The 22,981-nt window shown below is 40.1% G+C and overlaps 1 protein-coding gene across 1 annotated transcript; it reads left to right on the top strand.

Moving 5' to 3' along the window:
- Nucleotides 1–16,012: 16,012 nt before the first annotated feature.
- prss35 (serine protease 35) lies at nt 16,013–21,410 on the top strand. The gene is made up of 2 exons (XM_072394818.1): nt 16,013–16,217; nt 18,834–21,410. Exon 2 carries the CDS (start codon nt 18,853–18,855, stop codon nt 20,125–20,127), a length of 1,275 nt encoding a protein of 424 aa, XP_072250919.1. The 5' UTR covers nt 16,013–16,217; nt 18,834–18,852; the 3' UTR covers nt 20,128–21,410.
- The last annotated feature ends 1,571 nt before the right edge of the window (nt 21,411–22,981 follow it).

The following is a 22,981-nucleotide window of genomic DNA, read 5'->3' as shown; positions in this document are numbered from 1 at the left end:
TGCTGCCTCCTTCCTTTTTTTCTTTCTTGTGTGTATTTTAACTTGTGTTTATCCCTATGGGGCTTTTATGGTCAGGAATAGGGGGAGACAGTAGACAAAGACAAATACAATTACTGAGAATAAAATCACACAGGGGCTCAGGAGGAAGAGCAGTCGCCCACCAATCGGAAGGTCGGTGGTTCGACTCTGGCTTCCCCAGGATACATGTCGAAGCGTCCTTGGGCAAGACACTGAACCCCACGTTGCTCCCCCAGTGTATCATTGGGGGTATGAATGTGTGTGAATGCTTAGAAAGCACGTAGTTATATCCTAAGACGTGCTGTATGAATGTGTGTGAGTGGGGTGAATGCGGCATGTAGTGAAGCGCTTTGAGTGGTCAGCTAGACTAGAAAAGCGCTATACAAGTACAAGTCCATTTACCATTTACACACAAACACATGGTTTTCTCTCTTGCCTCCATTTATTTTGCTGCACGCTGACAGCAACACCTGGCCATACTTCCTGCACAGTGGCTGATGGTAAAGAACTCACAAACGTGGTCATTAAATGTAATTACAGCTAGACTCTGTGGAGCAGGGAAACCATAGCTTCTGGTTGCATTGGCACCTGTCAGTATAAACTGTAGAGCATTCAGAGGATGGTTGAATATAATGGTGATCCAGTATGTTTGCAGCCCTTTAAGGCAAAGAAGGCAACTGCAACTATCAGTAAACTTCAAGACATCCAAAGTACTTCATTACTTCTAGTAAAACTAACTCTGTACTTTAGGAATAGTATACTGTATCACAAGGTAAGGAGGGTTCAAGAGCTTCAGGTGTTAAAATATAGGTGTATAACAGGTGTTAAAAGATATGTATATTACGTCATGTGGATCTGAAAACAATAAATAGCTCAAATGAATGGGTGCTGAGGCACAAAGGTCAAGGTCTCAAACAACACGAGAGCTTTGGGTGAAGCCGATCCTCACGTGTATGACAGTGTATTCACCTGCCTTGGCCTTTGAGGCACTGACCGTTCAGCCTCTTTAATTATCACCCCTTCAGGCCAATAAACTCCACCTACAATTAGCCATGTGTGGTTTGCTTCCGTAGTGGGTTCACAGAGTAACCTTTTTCCATTCTACGACCCCAAGGGGTTGTAGAACGTGATATCATTGCCAAATTGACAAAGGAAAATCTGAACAAAAACACATTTCCTCCTTGAAGGTACTTTTATTAAGCTATAACTGTTCTTGTTTTGACTGAATAGAGCAAACACGAAAAAGAGCTCAGAGGCCTTCAGCCTGCTGCACACCTTAGCAACAGTGGAGGAAATGGGTGGATGTTTTGAAGGGGTTCCAGAGGGACGCTGCAAGTCTGCTGCCAAACATACAGACCTACATGACTGCCTTCCCTCCTGTTAGTTCTCTGTTTCTCATGTGAGTTCATATACGACCTTCCCCCAGTCCCCAAAATCAATGGACCCTTTCACTGATTACCCTTCATAATGACCCACTGTTTGAGCCCACAGATATTTAACAAGGAGGAAAAAGACGACTTTAAGTTGCAGCTTTTCTGTTTTGCTTTATTAGAGAAAGTAGAGTTGATATGAGTGTACTGCAAAAAGGAGTTTGATCATAATAGAACAAGTTGAGCTAACAAAGCCGTGAACATGTCCTGAGGAAGGTACTGCTGAGCCTGTGAACGTTAGAGCTGAGTTCACAGGCCACATGAATGTTTCAAGTAGGGTCATTGTATGGGCTTCAAGCTGCATTTGACAGCAACAGATTAATAAAGATTGCTAGTTTTTCAGGAGTTGAATATAAGTTTTCTTCTTTTTTTCTTCTATGGTGTCTACTGTAATAAGCCTTTCATGTTATACTCACTTCATAGTTTTAAAATAGTGGAGAAATTCAGCATCATTTGCAACTGACAGCATATAAACATAGCATACACCACAAATGATATGAGGACAAAATAACTATCTAAAAAATGGAGTCCTTAATGGGAACAATATGTAGCTATCCTATGCACAGATTGAGTTTGTGCAAATAAGAAAAAACCTAAGAAATGTAAGAAATTCAAAACATGGCCTGTCATAACAGCAGATTGTAACACAATGCATCAGACCGAGGCACACAACTTTGAGTGACGCTTGTGCTCTGCTTAAAAAGATCATACAAACACATCAAATATCTGTGGTGTGAAGAGTAAACTAACTTTTCAACAAGAATACTTTTTTTGCACCCTCTTCCTGCAAGGGTTTTAAACTGAGTGAAGAATAATTAAGATCAGCTGGGAGTAAATGGAACCATTGATTTTGCCCTTTATTTCAAAGCTATGGAAACTTAGCAACAAGCTAGTAGAGTTTTCATATAAATAGCTACATATAAATAGTTACAATTGGTGATCTAGTGTAATATATGTGTGAAGGTGAACAATCTTGGCTTTATTAATTCTCTTAACCTCAAATTCAAAGGCAAAACAAACAACTATACTAAAAGCTTGCAAGACAAACTTGGGTGGCAACACCCATTCCGAAATACCGCCATTCCGACATCCCGCTATTCCGACATCCCGCCATTCCGACATCCCACCATTCCGACATCCCACCATTCCGACATGCAAACGTCCCACCATTCCGACATGCAAACGTCCCACCATTCCGACATCCCGCTATTCCGACATGCAAACGTCCCACCATTCCGACATCCCGCTATTCCGACATTCAAACGTCCCACCATTCCGACAAGGCTTTCAGTTTAAGGAAATGTGCGTTACTCAACAGGCGAGTCCCTTCTTTCTGTTCATGCAATTTATATGTTTAACACATGTTTACAGATAAGCGTTATTAAAGACACAAAGTCTCGGCAACTGGAGGAGGAGAAGAGGACCGCGGTGGTTTTCAATCACACACTCCAATGCCACTTGTTTCAACTTCCGAAAATTTAATCCAGGAAAAAAAGGCTTACAAATATGGACCGAAACGGCTCCATAACACGCACAAGAATCCAAAAGAAACGAAAGTTAACTAAAAGAAAGCAAATACGCAGCATGAAGTGGTCAAAATTGGTTTTACGCATGCCTATGTGCGTCTGGCACATGCGTCTTCGGGCTCTCCCACGTTGGTTTGTGGATGAAAGCTATATGTACAGCTGTAATGTCATGTAGAAACAATCTCTACATGACATCTACTCCCAGGTGTGACCAGTTAGGTCCTTAAGATATCAACAGGCTGTATAAAGCCTTGCGCAACGGCTGTGTGTTTGTGCCAAATGCGCAAAGCCCATCCGCGCTTCCCATAAGTACTCATAAATCACGTGAATTACATGAATAAACGTTTTTACTGCATTTTGTTGTGTTTTATACGTTCTATGCTGTCATTTCTCTCCTCTCCTATTGGCAAGGCAAGGCAGAGTGCTCGCAACTGTGTCCTGTGCAGTAGCCGTGATCTGTAATTGCAATTATTACTTTTGCATATGATGACAGCGGGCAAAAGACGCATGGGCTCTGTGGAGAGCTCCGCTCCAGCTGTCTGCTGTGACAGCTCACTGACACTGTATTTCTGCTTAATCAGTTTCAGTCTCGCCAGAGTTACATTAATATCTGTATTTTTATATTTGACATTTCAGGGGATTTTGATAATATATTATTAAAGTTTGTTTGCGAGGCTGATATGCCGGCGCAAATACGCGCGCCGGCATATCAGCCTTCATTAGTGTAAAATGTTTTGGGTAAAACATAGGCTATTAAAAGGAACTGTCGGAATGGCGGTATGTTAAAAAAAAACAAAAAAACATACCGCCATTCCAACCATAGGAGGAAAAAAGTGTCGGAATGGCGGGACGTTTAATAAAAAATTAAGATGTCGGAATGGCAGCATGTAACCCAAACTTATATCTATCTTGTAAGCTATTTAGCCTGTTTGCTTCCATTTTTGACAAGCTAGCTACCGTAACTAGCTTTGACAAATGTGAGTAGCCTGCTTGTGTCCACTTCAGAGTGGAAGGTAGGCTTAGCCATGAGGACTCATCCCAAATATTTCAAATTCTAAAATAATAGAAAATGATAAATAAAAAGAACTATATATGCTCATGATGATATAAACAATTGTGTTCACCTCTGAGTGACAAAAGTTAGTCACAGTTGGTATTCACTCAGTGTGAGTTGCTGTCTCATGTAATTTGCTCTTGCACTAATGTGAATCATTCACGGTGCCAAAGGTCTACTATCTGTGGAAATGTTGATACTCCTCTGCGGACAGCATAAGTGGTGTTTCATATTTGATTTATTTGAGCTGAGCAGGCAGATTTGTTTACCATCCAAAACTTTTGCTCAAATTGAACGTGACTTGAGAATACTCAAGTATGTTTTATGTTAGTAACAAGTCTGCCCAAATGTTAAATGGTGTTAGGACAGCATAGATTGCTAATGGTACAAAATATTTTAAGAGGTTGATGAAAAAAATGGAAAAATACTGTATAGACTGAAAGCATAGCTGTGTAGTTAAAGAGAGGAGAGATGTTGCATATTTTTTTTGCATATGATGCTTGGTTTGATTTTAAGGTGAATTTTAAAGTTAATTACTTTGCAAATTAACTTTGGCACAACTGTTGAATTGTGAAATATTTTTTCCTGGCCCTGAGTTTCTTTTGTGGGTGTGTGTGTGTTCATTGCATGCATGAACATGCACACAAGGTGAGTTGCTAAAATCAGTGCAACTGCATGGTTTGCCAGACAGAGGTGGTTATGATGCTGACCATGAGTGAGTGAAGATTTAGCCAGAGAGAAAGCAGAGCTTCCCCAATTGAACTACTAAATGGCATTTGGCAGAATGAGCCAAAGAGGCGTCATCATCGCACTTCAACAAAACCCCCTTTCTTCTCTGGAAAGAGGACAGAGATTAGTGTGTTAACCTAGTCACAGTGTGTTGATGTAACCTCCTTGACCCTGCCGAATATTTGAGGTTCTCTGTCTTTTAACATGCACCTAGACAGACTCTTTTCTACTGCCGAGCTTTATCTTACAACACAATGCTCATAACATGCAAACAGTTAAAGATTAGAAAACTAATTTACCTGTAAAAGCATTAATGTGTATTTGTATGGGACACTCAGTGCAAACATTTGCATCGTAAGATATGCAGATCCTTCATTGTTGAGGTCTATGTTTAACTAATTCTGTCTGCAAGAAGAAAATGCTTTTTTCCTCACATCCTCCCTCCTCTCAAGTGTCTGAAGTTCTGGCAGCAACTTGTGAAATGAATGCCTATGTTCATTTTCTAACCTGCTCTGTCCAAAACTCCTCCATAAACAAGAGAACGTCAGGGATAAATATCACATTTTGCCTTGTTTGTTTCAACATGTCTAAACAGCATCATCTTAGCGCGAACACATTGCAGATCTGTTTCTCTCAGCTCAATAACAAGCATGAATTGTAGGTTCTACTTTCCTCTTTGCTGCCAAGTGATCCTCACTCATAGTATATCTACTGTGTAATCTACAAAATATATGTTTTGTGTTCAAGTTCTTGCACAGTGGAATAAAAGTATTCCCATCAGCTGACACCTTGTGTAAACTTTTGTTTAAAGCATAACCATGTGTACACCATATTACCATGATAAGAGATAGGGCTGGTGTGTCTGTGTGTTTGCTTTGCTTCTCATTTTCAAGTCCAGATTAATCAGCTTTGCTCAGTGTTTTTACACTAGCAGGATGGATGAGGATGAAATAAATTTCTCAAAAAAAAAAAGTTCTCTAACCAGAAACTAATTCAAAGCTGCTTCAAGTCTGAGTTCTCACTGTATTACCTGGAGGAGGATCCAGGAAATGCTGAAACACTGCCATGTGCATCCAGTATTCATATAAGTAGACCTCTGTATGTGATAGAGGTCAGTGAAAGAACACTACTATATTTAGTTCCCTCTTCAAAGGAGAAAGACTCAGATCATAAATGGCCCTTCCTTCATATGATCTGAGGCTGTTGAAGTGACCATTACTGTAAAGAAGCATAAATTACAAGATCATCAATCATTGCTGTAAACCTCAACTGTCCAAATACTATCCACAGCCATGCAAAATGCAACAGTCACTCTGTTTGTGAACTGCAGCGTGTGTGCGAGGGAGGGAGAGGATTAAGGAACTCTGGGGGTGGATGTTTCAGGTGTGTGCAGGCGTATGATGTGGAGTGACATATACATTTTTTTAATGCAGAAAGAGATATAAACGAGAGGGCATACACAGAAAGATTCATAGATGGTGAAAAAGGCACAGATGCCGCTCTGTTTTAAAGGAACAGCTCAGTCTTACTTGAAAATCTGCATATTTCAAAAATTTTCAAATTTCCAATAAAATTTAGTGCAACTTAACAACTGGACATATTCTTAGTTTTGTTGCCAATCGGGAAGTTTCCATTCTAAAACTAAAAAAAAAGATACAAGTATCTCAATATTTTCTGATCCATTTATATTGAATAAAACACAGACTTGCATGGTCCCCAGGGGATGCATTTCTAAGATCCTGCTGTCCTGCCGTATCAGCAGGACGACACCAGTGGTTAATGAGGACGGTCTCACCCATACCTTGTCACGTAATAACACTTTTTCAGGAACCCTTGGCATCAAATTATGGGTACCCTTTGGGGTCATTTTCCAAGATCATATGCAAGTTTAACACTGTGGAGGGGGTTCTATAACAAAATAAGTCAAACAAAAATCCCACGACTGGCTCCACCATATCCATAGAGCCACTCCTACATCCTCTGTAGGACTTTGTTACTTGTTCTTAAGACAAACAGTCCAACATTGGCCTGGGGCCGAGTACTGCTGCTGTGGGAGCTTCCACACAACTTGCTGCAGATACTTCTTTTTGTTTGTTTCTTTGTTTCGCAGATGATTGACTTAACCAACATTAGATCAGATTCTAAGCTATTTAATCTAACTAACAAATTACTTAACCATTGTCATAAACATAAGAGGAAGTTAGGGTCTCGAAAGAGATTCTCAAGCTTAATTTTTCATGTTTTCATATTTTTTCCATTTATTCACATCGTGGCAACAGAAGTGCTCCTCTTAGATAAGTTTCAAGATTTTCCTGGTCATCCAAAGGTGAAGAATTCCTCTATGATCTTCTGGATCCAAACCATTATTTCTGCCTGGATTGTTTCCACAGAGGAGGCGTCCAAACATTTGAATCAAAATGCCAAACCACTCAAATTAGCTCCTTCCAGCAATTCTTTTTTTTTTTCTGGATGTCTAAGCTCCTCGGCCTGTCTATCCCTGAACCACAAACTCTGTACTTTGGTCATTAACAGAGCTTACAGTCATAGGTGAGGGCTGAAAAGCGGACAAAGCAAATCCAGTACAGCGAACCCTCTTGTCGGCGTCACTCATAAACAAGACCCCACTCGTCAGCTTCACCACATGAGAAAAATACTTGCTCACACACAGACAAAGGACCATACAGCATAAAGCAATGTCCTTGTGCAGCAACAAGGTTGAGCTGAGGCAGTGCTGTGACCTGCCTTTACAAGTCTTTGCAATAGGACTGTGGCAGCCTGTTGGTTTGCATGAGTTTCAAAGGTGCTCATGACTTCAGTCAGCCTTTCATCATGCACAATCTCATCTCTGAATGCTGGCATGGTAACCATTTACCTAAATATTTACAGTTAAAAAAGGTGACAAACTTAATGTAGATCTGAGCAAGACCTTTAACTCACTGTCTTACCGATGTTTATACAGTATCTGGAGTATGTTTACTATGCATACTGTATTAATGCTTGAGTGTTAAGAGAGAGAATCCTATCAGATCAATGGTAGCCTGTTTGGCGTACAGCAGCACTCAAAGATTCATTCAGTTGTCAAAATAAAGCTTATGGGAGTAAACTGTTGGGGAGTGCAAACCTCTGAGTTGGTTTATTAGTGTGGCGTGTGCAGAGAGGTAGACTGTCTTTAATGTGCACTGCTACACTCATGTGAAGAATTGATTACAACCTCTTTTCAGTTCTAAGTATCAACACATGATCCATTTTAAAGAATCATCTGGCCAGCTCAAAAAGAAAGATGAAAAAGAAGATAAGCCAGTTTGCTAGTCAGGTCTGTATTAACACAATGCCATGGAGAGAAGACATCAGGAAGCATTTCAGTCTGGGCATTTCTCATCAATCTGGGAAGAGTTCTAAGCTCATTTACTACCATGTTGGAGTCCATCATTCTACAGTGATTATTCACAAGTGGAAAACATTCTAAGAGTTGCCAATCTTTCCAGGAGTGGATGTCCCAATAAGTCTGACTTGAGGTAAAACTGCTTAGAGAAATTGCAAAAAATATAATAGAAATAAAGAATTTGGAAAAAAAGCTTAGATGTTTGGTCATATTGCACAGTGCCACGTTTGATGAAAACCAAACACAGCATATCAGCAGAAACACCTCATACCAACTGTCAAGCACGGTGATGGAGATGATTTGTGTTTGGTTTGCAGTCACAGGACCTCCACACCTTGCAGTCATTGATTCGTCAATATACCAAATTAATCAATTATTAGTTGCAGACAATTAGTCACCTCAACCAGCCTGAAATGCTGTGGAACACTTTGAGAGAGTCTCTCAACGAGCCTCAACGAACTGATGCAGCATTGCGAGACAACGACAAAGAAAACGATTCTTTCGAGTCACTGCTGCTTAAAGTAGTTCTATAAATCACTGAATCATGGGGTGTACTTAATTTCTCACACACTTCAGCATTTTGACTTTGACAACACTGTGTAATGTGTAAGATGTTCTGTGTTCTTCTTACCTAATCTGAAGTCTTGATAAAACCAGCTGATCTTTTTAATTATGTCGTGATACATAAAATCTAATAAGTGAAACAGGGTGTATTTACTTTTTCACATGACCATAGATACAGGAAGAGAAGACTTGCCAGAGTCACCATAATAAGTGACAAGGCAGATGGCTACTCAAATATAATTTCCCCCTAACAATTTTTTATCCTGGAGGCCCATCTCCCCAAAACTTGTGTTTCTTTCAAGTACCCCACCCATTTGCTGTTTTATTGCTGTGAAAGTTTTTGTAGGGCTCATCCAGTGCACCTAAAGGCAACTAATGAAATTCCTTAAACTCAGCTTCAACCAATAGGCATCCATCTATTAAAGCAGCGCAAAGATAGACCCTCCCGTGAGGGTGTGATGCTTGACACAAAAGCCCTCTATGCAGAGAGCGCAGCCCTATCAGAAATATCACTCTCTGCTTTTATGGGAGCACAGTTCTCTTATTTAAATCTTTTTTCCTGTGTTGTTTCGCTCTGCTTCTGTGGTTTTTGACTGTTGATTTAACTAAAAGCAGGAACAATTACCTTCTGTCCCTCAATGTTTCAGGATTGTCAATAAAAGTGGTCACAGTTTGTATACAGTTGCATACAGTTTGTATGTTGCCATCTAGTATGTTGTCGTCTAGCAGTGCCTACACCACGCCTCAGACAATCCAAACTCTTTTCATGTGTCGTCCCACGATGGTGGAATGACCTATCTTCAAGAAACTCTTGAAACTCAGAGAGCACCTCCTATCCTACCTTGTACTTACCTACCCCTCTATCTTTGGTAAATGGTAAATGGACTTGTACTTGTATAGCGCTTTTCTAGTCTAGCTGACCACTCAAAGCGCTTCACTACATGCTGCATTCACCCCACTCACACACATTCATACAGCACGTCTTAGGATATAACTACGTGCTTTCTAAGCATTCACACACATTCATACCCCCAATGATACACTGGGGGAGCAACGTGGGGTTCAGTGTCTTGCCCAAGGACGCTTCGACATGTATCCTGGGGAAGCCAGAGTCGAACCACCAACCTTCCGATTGGTGGGCGACTGCTCTTCCTCCTGAGCCCCTGTGTGATTTTATTCTCAGTAATTGTATTTGTCTTTGTCTACTGTCTCCCCCTATTCCTGACCATAAAAGCCCCATAGGGATAAACACAAGTTAAAATACACACAAGAAAGAAAAAAAGGAAGGAGGCAGCAGCTGTGTAAGATGCAAACTAAATGGATAAAAAGTTTATATTAAGGAAGTTCCAATCTGGGTATACTGTCTGTCTGTTACAAGATTCTATAAAAGTAGACTGCTTATATAGACTGATGGTAAACAGGTGCGATGAAATAATGAGATCTGCTGCAAATGATATCAGAGGTAACAGCATATAGTTGCATACGTTAGCACATTTATTACATAATCAACAATCACTCTGTTAATATTACATAATGTTATAGTAGGAAGAGTGTTTTATAGCATGTTATTACCTCACGAGTTATGGCTCTGTTTTAGAGCCTGTGTGGGTGCAGCTGGTTGGCTTCACAGTGATCCTTGACATTCTCTCAGATCATGGCCCTGATTGCTTGTCACTATCCTAAAGCCTTGACCGATTCCAAAGGTACAGAGTTTCATAATTTGCGAATAGTTTGGTCAATCAGATGTTTGGTCAACCACCAATAACTATAGATGAGGATGGTGCAGCTATGAAAATTATCAAAATAATACTCTCTCCACTCAAGGAGGAAAACAGAACAGGTTAGCTTTTTATATAGCTTGTTATATCTTCATTTGTAAGTCGCTTTGGATAAAAGCGTCTGCTAAATACATAAACATGTTGCTGGGAGCCTTCAGACAGAGCTGCAGCAAGCTGCCAAATGCACAATAATGATATTGCAAAATGTTGTTTTCCAGACAGATGTGTTCTTATGAAAAAAATTTTAAACTTTGCATATTTCAGCATGACAATGCTGAAATAAATCCGGGTGCTGGACTGGCCTGAATGACATGAAAACCTTTAACCAACTGAGAACATGACAACCAATTGAGTCTCATCGTGGAAAGCTAAATACGACAAAGAAGACTCAGAACTGTTGAGAAGCTAGAATCCTAAATCAGACAAGAATGGAACACCAACTTTTTTTTTTTTAGATGTCCTGCTGCCATCAAATTCACTATAACTCTAAAATGTCTCGTTTTCAATATTTGATGCATTTCTTTTTTTCTATTGCAAATGAGATATTTGGCGCAATGTGATTTTATTTACATTTGACACAGTGTCCCAGCTTATTTGGAACTGGGGTTGTTTTAAAAAATAAACGCAAACCGGTCTTGCACAAGTCAGGATAGTTAAACATGTTGCTGTGCAAATGAACGTAGCGTGCAACAAGGTAAATTGCCTGACTTTTCCACGGTGGTTCTTGAAAATGTGATCATCAGATGTTCCTAAGAGTAGACATATGGAACCCAGTTTAACATTCGTTCATTCATGTTCCATACCCACTTTATCCTTAATACGTTGATATTAGCATATAAATCTGTGGCACAACGTAACACTCTGCAAGTTTTTGTCTGAACACTTATTTAGTCAAAGTTCCTGTAGGAGAGACAGGATTCTGAGCTTGTTAAGTGTTATAGGCAAGTAAGGGGTTGTTTAGTCTAAACTGAAGCATTTATGGAACCACATGGCTTTCTTACTGTAATACTGTTTTCTGAGAAGAGCGGAGCTGAAAAATTCCTGTAAGAATTCTGTGCAATAAAGTTTGTGTTTCATTCTTTTTACATCAAAGTCCCTTTCTTCAGTCAGCATACACGTGTAAGAGTTTTTGCAGGTTGCAGGGGGACAGCTATCTAAAGAGCACAGGAAATTAGGTTGTAGAAATCACTGTTTCCTTTGTGACACATGGAGAAGTTGAGAACAGCAGATGAGGCTCCTTGCTGTGCTGAAAAGAGTGCTGCATGCATTTGATATGATAACTGTCATAATCACAAAATCCTTTTCTCAACTATTGACCACTGAATTAACCATAATACCACTCAGCACACTTAGTTTTACATGTCATGAATTCGCTGTCCACCACCAGTAAGCTGTTCACCAGTAAGATTTAAAATATTAGACTGAGTCTTTTAAATGACCAACAAATGAGTTCTTACCATGTAGAACCCTTTTACTCATGTGGGTAAAACTGGAGAAGTTTGTCCTTGTTGATGCTGAAATGCTTTCCAAAGGGATTTCCACACTGAAACCGGCTACCTGCCCTTTAGAGCCTATTCCAACAACCTTTTTTTTAAAAACATTTTAGAACTTTTTTAAGGACACCCTCCTGATTATTGTGAATTCAAACTCTTTAAATGGGAGTTTTTCCAACAGCACTGAAGACTTCTGTTGGTAAAACCCCTACAAATAAAAAAATAACTTAGATCTGTCCTTACTGAGCAATCACAGGCCAGATCTAATCTACCATTTTTCAGTAAAAAATTTTAGAGAAACTTGTTTTTAACCAGTTGCATGACTTTTCAACCTCTCACAATATAAATGAGACGTATCATTCTGGGTTTCGGTCCAACCACAGAACTGAAACAGCTTTTGTCAAGATTATAAATTACCTTGGATTCAATGCGGATCTAAATCCAGCCTTTGATATGGTAGACCACTCAATTCTTTTAAACAGACTTCATACTTTTATTGGCCTCTCTGATTCAGTTCTAAAATGGTTTGAATCATATCTTTGTGATCAAGAGTTTTTTATAGGTATGGAAGATCAATCATCCAATTACTAGGACTAACTTCCATGGGGAGAGAACCTTTTAAAAGAGACTAAAAACCCACCTTTTTGGTCTGGCTTTTATTTGAATTGACATCTATTTTTTCACACCTTTTATCTTGTCTTAACTGTTGTACTTTTTACCCTTTTTAAATTATTTTAATTGTTTAAGTTAGATTTTTTGCTTTTTTATCTTTTTAATTGTATTTACCTATTTTATATCAGTCATTTTTGTTTATTTTATCCTATTTTAGTTTATTTTAATGTATTTAAAGTTTTTACCACATCTCTAGTTTTTTTCCTCACTGATAGCGCTTCCAATATGATGATCTGTGTGTGTGTGTGTGAGAGAGAGAGAGAGATAGAACAAGAAAGACTAATGCAAAGGGACTTTTATTTCTGTAAAGCACTTTGCATTGCAAAAACTATATGAAAAGTGCTGTATGAATAAAGTTTGATTGATTGATTAAAATTAGTGCGTATCAACAATAGCGCAATAACATCCACCAGCACACACACACCCTCATTCGCACAGTGGCAGCAAATGCTCCGGCATGTTTGCTGACATACGCTGTACACTGTCTCATCCACTGATGTTCAGTAGTTTTCACCAGGGGATTACATGGAACATTTTCACAAGAATTCTAGAGTGGATGTTGCAGACATTTGTGATTTTGCATGTCACATGTCAGCCTTGACAATTTCAGGTCTCCAGCGTAAAAACAGTTTGAGAAAATGTCAAATTACTGCAGATTTTGGGCAACAAATTGTTACAAGCCTATATTTTGGTGGCATGTAAAGATGAAACTGATGTGGATCCTCAGTATTTGTAAAATCAATGCTTTTTCAAGACTACAAAAACATGGCATGCCTTCATTTTTGCATGCATATTGTAAAATTATTATGTTTTGCGTTATGTGCAACTGTCACAATTATGTGATACTGCACAACTATTACTTGTTCAAATATGCTTTTGATGAGGGGATGATGATGTTGAACCACAGACTGGCAAACAAGAGAACCAACATGACCCTACACAGCATCCTATAAAATACCGTCCCTATGAGCATATGGAGGGGAATGCTCTTTATGAGTGTTTCCACAACAGAGCAAACATCAATCTGAAGTCTTTCCTTTACCAAGCCACAAAATACTCAGCAGGAGGCAGGAAGGACAGTTGGATTGCATGTTATAAGCAGCGCTTTCTGTCATTCATGTCTTTTCCACTGTGTGATATGAATTCAAGACCAAAATATGACAAACATTCTTTTCCCTCTGAATTACGTTGATTCAACGTTGATACGCTGAATTACTTGGTTAGGGTTAGAAATCAAAAGTACTTGGTTAAGTTTCGAAAACAGTAACATTTAGGGCTAGAATACATTGTTTTTACAACGCAAGTTACTTTTGTGGATGCTACTTTCACAATTTACATGTAATTGCTCTCATGACCACTTAAGGTCCCACAGTTTTTAGAACTGAATTATAGTTAATTTTGGTCTGCATGAGTAAACAACCAATGGGGTCTTTTGTGGGAGGAGGACAGAGAGGACAGTTTGAGTCTAAGTCTGACCCAAAGTTGTTCACTTCACTTTTCGAGTTTGCTGTTCATCCCAGTTGGTAAAGGGTAGATATTGGTAAAAATGTTGTTGGGGTTATGGTTTAGGTCTGAATTTTAATACACACATGATTACAGGCTGGCAACACCTCACATGAATGCTGACCTGTACAAAACAAATGGCAATGAAATACCACTTTACAATTTCTGCACCTTGATTCTGACATTAACACATTTTGGACAAGGCAACAAATGTTGCTGTTAAAATATTTTTGTGAGGCCGGGCTGACCTGTGTTCTTACAGCCTCTGATATGTTTCCATTGACCAGTGGTTCGTCTGGTTTGTGTGTTTCATAGTCTCCTTACCAATGGAAGAGCAACACAGACCACACCCAGAAAAAAGATTAGGTGCCTTCTGAGCTTCCTGCTTTGAAAATATGAAGCTTTCTAGCTGTATGTGACGTGTGTGCACACACGTGTGATCACCACCCACATGGATGTGCATCCATCATGATAATTAACATGGTTTCTCTTTCTCTGTCGCGCCCTCTCTCACTCACTCGCTCTCTCTCACACACACACACAGTGCAGAGAACAGGTGTAATTTAACAATCTGTCTTCAGGAGTGACGGCTGCCGTACATCAAGTGAGTGACAGGAGCGATTTCTCAAAGAGTAGTGTCTGTTCCAAATGACATCCTTCAGTCCTTCTGAGGCCAGATGTTTATTATCACATGCCCTCCCTTCTCCACCTCCTCTCCTCCCTCACTCTCCTTTATTACACACATATTTTCCATGTGCTTTCTTGGTTCATTGAGACTTTGACTTGCCGTGGCATTCTTCTCCCGTCAGCCAAAGGCCTTTTTCATTTCTTCCTTTTAGGCCTTACCTTGTAAAATTAAAACACTCAACACAAAACATTATGTAAGCTGATGTTACAGCTGCAGGTCAACCTGCCAACTGCTCCGAGGGGCTGTAATGTTGTCACTGTTCAAGTCTGCTGAAGTAAGAGAGGCTAAATTATTACCATGTTAAACAAGTGTAGGGAAAAATGTCCAACAAAGTTAATAAATTATCATTATGGTCTTTTATTTTTCTTCCTGCACACTTTTGTGTGATTTTTATGTACTGTAGTTTCCACAGGGAAAGATCAGTCATGGAATACTGCCCAAGGCAAAATATGTGTGTGTGTATGTTATTACTGTCTGACAAGCGCTAAGTAAGAAAAAGAAAAAGAAAAAGAAAGAGGTCACGAGTCCGAGAAGTTGGAAAGTAGTCGCTTTTTGGGGTGTCGCTGTTTGGTTGAGTGCAATTGAGCCTGAATGCTGCCTTCAGGTGGGAGGGGTCTTTTTCAGGTGGGTGAGTTCAGGATAATGATGATGACTTGTTCCTGGATGTTACTGAAGAGAAAACATTACAGCTGTTGATGCTGATGTAGGAAAAGAAAAAAATCTTGAATATTAATTGCTGGTAATATTTTTTTTTCAAATTACGATCATTGTAAGACTTTTATTCATGTTTTAAAAGGTCACATACTGTATATGTCAGGCAACTGGGGACAGCATCCATCATGCCTCCATCTAACTGTACTTGAATAATGAAAGTTCTGCAGATGTTGAAGCTCACATTGACTCTATTATCTACTAGGACGGTGGAACTAATTGCTTGACATTTCGCTCAGGGTCCCACTCACTGAGGTGAGTGGGGAGGTCCCCCCCCCGTCTGAGCTGCTGCTGAATAGACCTCTGACTTTACTCCTAAATTCGCTCTTTCGGTAGACCACCAGATCTGGCCCCACCCATTTGTGAACAGCTTTTGTCACGAGGGGGAAAAAAAAAGTTCCTTTCATATTTTTTTTCTCCCCTCCTCCCCCCCAGTCCTCCCTCCCTCCCTCCTCAGCATCAAGTGCAGCCTGAGCGGAGCGTCCAGGCTTTCTCTCAGACTCTTGGAAGGAGCTATGAGGAGAAGGCAGCCGTCGCCCTGCTGATACCAGGACGTTTGGGATGCTGTAACTTCTGTTTGTTTTCCATTGGGATCATATTTGTTTAGATCCGAGGAGAGCAGACAATACTGTGCGGATTTGGCAGAATCTATCAATCGGATGCGAGCAGGTAGGAGGCTTTTGTCTCCCAGTTTACACCTCCAGATGGAAACATGCGGGGGACATGCTCCTTTCTTTTTTCTTTGCAGTTTTCAATAATTTATTAATTATTATATATTTTTTATTTTTTTGTTGGAAAAAGAGTCTTTCATACTTACTTTTGATTGATTGTAAAGCGAATTCAACTGACTTTTACAGTGTAAGTAGTGCGCACCGCACCGATTTGTCCACATTCATTTAAATCATTTTGACTCATTGAATGGTGTAATTCAGTTGCGGAAGTTTTCCCTCGTGTGTTTTCAGTACATTTGTGTCTGCTTGAGAATAAGCAGGCACCCTCAGTGATGCGGATGTGGAATTACAGATGTTTGCTTTTCACGTATTGACCTCGTTTACATCACAATACTGTTGGATCTTTGAGAAAACGCATAGCTAAAACTTTAACTAGACTTTTTTTTTCAACTGTCAAAAGTTGTTATTCTTATTTTGTTTTTGTGAACGTTTCGTGTTTGTCTCACGAGTCCTTGGTCGCTCTAACATCTTACCAGCCTTTAATCTGTCCGAGAGGTGGAAGGTGATCTAAAGTAGGCAAATGGGTCAAAATGGATGAAATCATCACCCGTTTTAATAAACGGGTTCCTGGGGTGGACAATAGATCAATGCTCACAGAGCTGGAGCTGGATGACCGCGCCATATAGCGCCATCCTCTGGTCACGTGTCCCCTTGGCGCCTTGCGCTCTCTTGCGACTCTTTGCACTGAAGGGATAACGATGACACAGCCTCCTGTTTAGCTGACTGGAGTGGAAAACTGTTTAGTTGAAATGAGTGCCTTCTTAGACCAAAAGCCATCATGGCAGCATATCAGTTTCCACTCTATGCTGAATAATTGCAGGCTCTCTCCTGGATGTGTGTTATGTCTGAGCCTGGCCGTGGGAGTGTGAAGCCGAACAGAAACCGAGGTTCATTTTCGCATTCTCATTTATTGAGACTGGTTAACAGCTCTTGCGGGCTTGTATTTTATTGCCGTCTGTTGTAGGCTGGTCAGATGTCAGCCGCTGGGTTTGTTTTATTGGATGCTGTGTAGAGTCGAGCCAAAATGCCCCCTTTGCAATTGTAGTCAGTTGGGTGACTGTTGCTGAAAAACAGACCTGAACTCAAGAATAAAAAAGTATGGAGTGGAAGATGAACATGACAGGTGATGATAGATGCAATGAGGTAATTCTCCCTCTCAGCTGAGTCTCCTGGGAGCTTTGCCAAAATAGACAGTTTCTCATTTTCAAAGTCCAAAAGCATCTGATTTAAAGGGGATGTGTGTCTGAGGACCCCACCGCTAAATCCATGCTACCCCCCTTAAAGGTGAAAAAGTTGCGCACCCAGCTGTAGATGTCAGCCTGTCTGACTCATTCCACTTAAACTCCTCAAAAAGCTTAAATAAAAGCCAAAACTGTGGCATTTCAACTCTTCTGTTTAAAATGAACTTTTGGATTCACACTCCTGCTGAAATCCTCCTCCATCCAAATAATTTTCTCTCCCTGTGTATGAAGTCGCCTGTGTGACTCTGTTGCCATAACCATGCAGCTGAAATTAGGTTCTCTTACTCTATAGTTAAGTGATGGTCTGCTGAATCTTTTAAAACACACCCAAATGTATACAGTTATCAGGATTATGAGCAGCTTAACACATAGAAGCATTAACAAGCAGTCTCCATAGTCTCTCTGTTTGATGTCATTTGTGCGCATGCAGGCAGTCTTGTGGAGCTAAGGAAACCAGATATGGTCATTACTGAGGGAGAAGGTTAACCATTGTGGCGAACCTCCAAGCCAATGTCTCAGCTCATTCAAAGGATCAGGGTTCATCCTCTCTGTCTCGCTGCCCAGAGCCTCCAGCAAGACTCAAAGGACATAAATCTTCTCCAAACCACACAAGTAAAAATTTCAAACTGAGTATTGCTGATTTATGTAAATAATGGCACCAACCATCTTGGCAAGCATCCAAACACTTGAATATGTTGTGCTGTCACTCGCTGCTGAGCTGATACTGAAGCCCCAGGTCTGTTATGTCTCTAATAATCAGAGCTACATTACCTCCTTGTGGCTGTAAATGGAACTGTTTGTATCTATGTTTGAGTGACATTGGACTTTCTTAGTCTTGGGCAATGAGAATGTTGTTACATGGTGGGCATACCTAAAGCAATTCTTTGGGAATCTCAACCTCATGGCGACAGCTTTATGATCACTAAAGCTATTTTGATTTTGCAACTGGACTCATTGATGTTAACAGATTTTTAGATATTTCACTGAATGAGAGGAACCCATGCCCTCTTTGTTTCATCATATGAAAAGTCAGGGAATTGTCAGTCATAATGGTTTATCCACTAAGGACCATGATTGATCAAGTTGTATTGCATCCCAATCAATACTTGTCCATAATTGTTCAGTGTTTGTTGCAAATTAGATATTTTTGCATGAATCTAAGGAGGCCAACCAACCTACGCAGTGATGTTAAGCGTCTGTGCCTGACTAAGAAGTTTGTTATTTTTTTGGTGAGCTGATAATATGATGCACTAAATGGACAATGATTCAAATCAAGTGAATGATGGTATTTACCTGTGGTCTTTCTATTTCAGAGCCAGGCCCCACTTGAAAATGGGCCCCATACCGCTGTGCGTCCTGCTCCCGGTGACGGTGCTGGCTGTGGCAGTGGTTGTAGCTGCTGAGGAAAACACATCCAATGACGAGTACACCTGGCCACAGTGGAAGGTGCCACTGGTAAGGAAAAGACGCACTGTACCTCTCAGTAACCCCAACTTCTCTGCTCATCCTCAATCGGAACTGAGCGGGATGTGCGGAATCCAGTGTCAGCGTCGCCTGCCTTCACCTTCACTGGACGACTTGGAGCAGTTCCTGTCCTATGAGACAGTCTATGAGAATGGCACACGCACATATACCTCAGTTTCTGTGCAGGGCCTCAACGAGGTGACTGCGTGGTCTAGAAACATCTCGTCTAGCTCCCGCCGCAAACGAGAAGTTTACGGTACTGATACCCGCTTCACCATCGCTGATAAACAGTTCTCAACCAAATATCCCTTCTCCACCTCTGTGAAGATCTCTACGGGATGTTCCGGTGTTCTGGTGTCACCTAAACATGTGCTTACAGCTGCCCACTGCATTCATGATGGCAAGGATTATCTAGACGGAGTGCAAAAGCTGCGTGTTGGCATTCTGAAGGAGAAGTCCAGGCGAGGGAAAGGTGGCAAAGGGAGAGGAGGGAGAGGAAAGGGTAAAAGAAGAAAGGGTGACATGGCTATAGATGATGCACTTGAAAAGGAGGAGAATGGTGGAAAAGGAGAACGTAAAGGAAGAGGGAAAAGTAGAAAGAGTCGGAGTCGTCGAAGTGTGGAATCTGGAAAACCTTCCTTTCGGTGGACCAGGGTCAAGAAAACCCAGGTTCCTAAGGGCTGGTTCAGAGGTGTGTCTGATGGACTCGCTGCGGATTACGACTACGCTGTTCTGGAGCTGAAGAAAGCACCAAAAGTAAAGCATATGGATCTGGGTGTTATCTCCTCAGTTAAGAAGCTTCCTGCCGGGAGGATCCACTTCTCTGGCTTTGATGATGACCGACCTGGTAACTTGGTGTACCGTTTCTGCTCGGTGTCCGAGGAATCCAATGACTTGTTGTATCAATACTGCGACGCCAAACCAGGATCCAGCGGCTCTGGAGTCTACATCCGTCTCAAAGAGCCAGGCAAGAAGAAGTGGAAGAGGAAGATTATTGGAGTTTTTTCTGGTCACCAGTGGGTGGATGTTAATGGGAATGGGCTGCAGCAGGATTACAACGTGGCTGTGAGGATAACACCCCTAAAGTATGCCCAGATCTGCTCCTGGGTCCACGGGGACTCGAGTGAGTGTCAGGTAGCCTGAGACAACATTACAACTCCACTCCTTCCGCCCTTATCCACCATCCCTATCCCTCAGACCCACTTCCATATACAGACTCCTGCCCTACTTTCACCCCTCACCCTTTTTTTACCAACCAGGGGCCAGACAACTGCCTCTCCTCTCCTCCCCCCGTCCTCCTGTGATCTCCTTTGGCTCCAAATGAATCTGGCGACCCTGATCAACATAAACACACACAGCTGAGCGGACTCAGTCTTGACAACAACAGGAACTCATCAATGCATCAACAGAACTGTGGCTTGTCAGCTTTTCTAATTTATTTGTTAAGAATAAAAAAAAATCTGAAATTAGTAAGAACATATGTATGTACTTTACGAGATCTGCAGTTAATGTTTTGACTTTTTTCTTTTAAAGGAATGAATTTCCCTCTTTGGCGACAGTGTTGGAAGTTGTGCATACCAAAAGCCCTGATACATTCATATGTCTACTAGGCTTTGTATGAGAGAGAAGAGACTTGGATTTAAAGTGTTCTCCACTACTGTAAAAACATTGCATGTGCTTTGACATTGAGAAAAGACCCAGAAACAAATTAATGTCACGTTCTTTTTTGAAAATGACCTACATAGGGATACTGAGAAAACTCTTTGTGAACATTTTCTTTGACAAACTGCGTTTTGCATGGTGTATCTAGAACATTGTATTAGACTTTGTTGTTGTTGTTTTTTTGTTGTTGTTTTTTTTTACAACTACCTTTTAAAGACTATCTTTCTGTCTAAATAGAGTAAAGCTCCTTTTACATTCTGCATAGGAGATTTTTTTTAATATGATTTTTTGTTGAGTCTCACCCTCTTTTCTCTGATTTTGCAACACAGTGAAATGCGGTTTCATAGTCGTGCACATAATCATATAGGAGCTTATCCAGAAGACGTGGTGCTAATTTATGGGACTGTAAACTTTTTTTGGGGGGACTTCTCGGAAAATAATTTTGATGGCCTAGTGCTGTAACTATATGTATTTAATGTGAGGCTACATGTTTGAACTGTGTTACAATGGGACTGAACCATTCAACACTTTACTTGAGCTGTTTATATTTCTCTATTGCTAAAGGTAAAATGAGATCTTAAAAGACACTATATTGCGATGTAACACATTTAGAATTGGAATGTAAATGTAATTTGACTTTCTTGTTGCTTTTATTCCAAAAAAAAATCCAGAGTGTCCAGTTGGAATACCAAATATATGAATTGAATTATTGATTTATTGAGGATTGAAGACTATCAACCATTAAACCAAAATTTTTATATGTGTCTGTGTTTAAGTGTGTGTGTTTATGTCCGCTGATGAGAACAGTCCTCTTTGGAAATTAGTCATATGTAAAATTAAGTCAATCAAAGGCAAACAGAACACTTCACAAATTTGTTTCCAAAAAAAAACAGATGTTTGAGAAAAGGTTTAACAAATTCTAAGTAGCTGAGTGCAATCCTGCACTCTAATTAGCAATAGAATTAAATCAGTTCTTTAAAATGGTAATGAATTAAAAACAAAAGTGAATTTTTTTTTTTTCAGTTTTAGACCTTTATTAGAAGTGATGATAGTCTAACACGTTGGAAAGGGTATTATATAGTAAAACTAAACACATTATATTTGTAAAAGTAAACATTTGTTCCTTTTTGAAACGGTAATAATTATTTTAGGCAATTTATCAAAGAAATGGCAGTTAACACTGACATTTTGTTGTTCACAGTTTGATCCTGCATAGAATAGAAGTTACACACCTATATTCATCAGGCCTTAAGGAGATCTTTTTTTAAGAGGAGTTGTATGAAGTACTTATGAGTTTTCAGTGGGTCACATGCAAGGGGCAGAGAGCTCTCAGTGTGCAGAATCATGGAGGAAGAACAGCTACAGATAATGGAGCCACAGTGGTTATAGTGAATGCTAAAAAGTATGTCGTCACTTTTGCATCAGAGAATTATGTCATTGAATTCTAGTTTCTCAGCTGAATAACATCCAAGATGGTATGCGTCTTTGGATTTTCCAGGCTTTTCACTCATTTTTACTGTCTTGTAGTGTTGATCAGTGGCAGGTTGCATTAGAATAGAATAGAATAGAATAGAATAGAATAGAATAGAATAGAATAGAAGTACTTTATTCATCCCAAACTTGGAAATTACTTTACAGTAGCAGCATTTACACCAGAGTGAAATAGACATAAAAACACAAATCACCTACTATTAAGTAGTAGTATAAACAAAATGTTGGTTGTAATTACCCGGCCGCCGTGCACAAAGTTACGTTTTGCAATAAGTAAATTATTTGGTTTAGAGTGCCATGACAAAGATGATAACTGGTGCTAAATTGATATTATCTAAAAGTCTATAAGTTACTGTTCAATCGAACCTTTAGGAAGTTTTTTAGGTTTTATCTGGCAAAAATTTGCTCTTCTGTGGCCACATTCAAGTAAGACACCTACTTATAGGAACTTCACACAACCCCACTTAAAGAAGAAAAAATAGATCAAACAGTGCTCCAATGCATGTCAACAGTTTGGCCACAGTAACTGTGGACGAGTTTAGGAACCTTGCATCAACTGTGAAGCATGGTGGTAGAAGTGACATGTTTTGGGGTTGTTTCGCTACCTCAGGGACTTGGCAGTCATCAATTCAACCAGGGTTTATGCCTCATATCAAAGAGGGCCTAAAATATGCAAGGAATAACTGACTTAAGTTTAAACTGGAGCTGGAGCTTCAAGAGGATAAGGGTTCTCAACCCGCCAGCAAATCCACCAAAGAATGGCTCAAAAACAAGAAATGGAGAGTTTCTGGCCTGTTTCAAGCCCAGATTTGAATTCCACAGAAACATTGTGAAAGGATTTGAA

This window comes from Leuresthes tenuis, unplaced genomic scaffold (genome assembly GCF_036924035.1).
Source record: "Leuresthes tenuis unplaced genomic scaffold, fLeuTen1.0.hap1 SCAF_10, whole genome shotgun sequence".
Classification (NCBI taxonomy): domain Eukaryota; kingdom Metazoa; phylum Chordata; class Actinopteri; order Atheriniformes; family Atherinopsidae; genus Leuresthes; species Leuresthes tenuis.
This window is presented reverse-complemented; position numbering and strand designations above follow the sequence as displayed.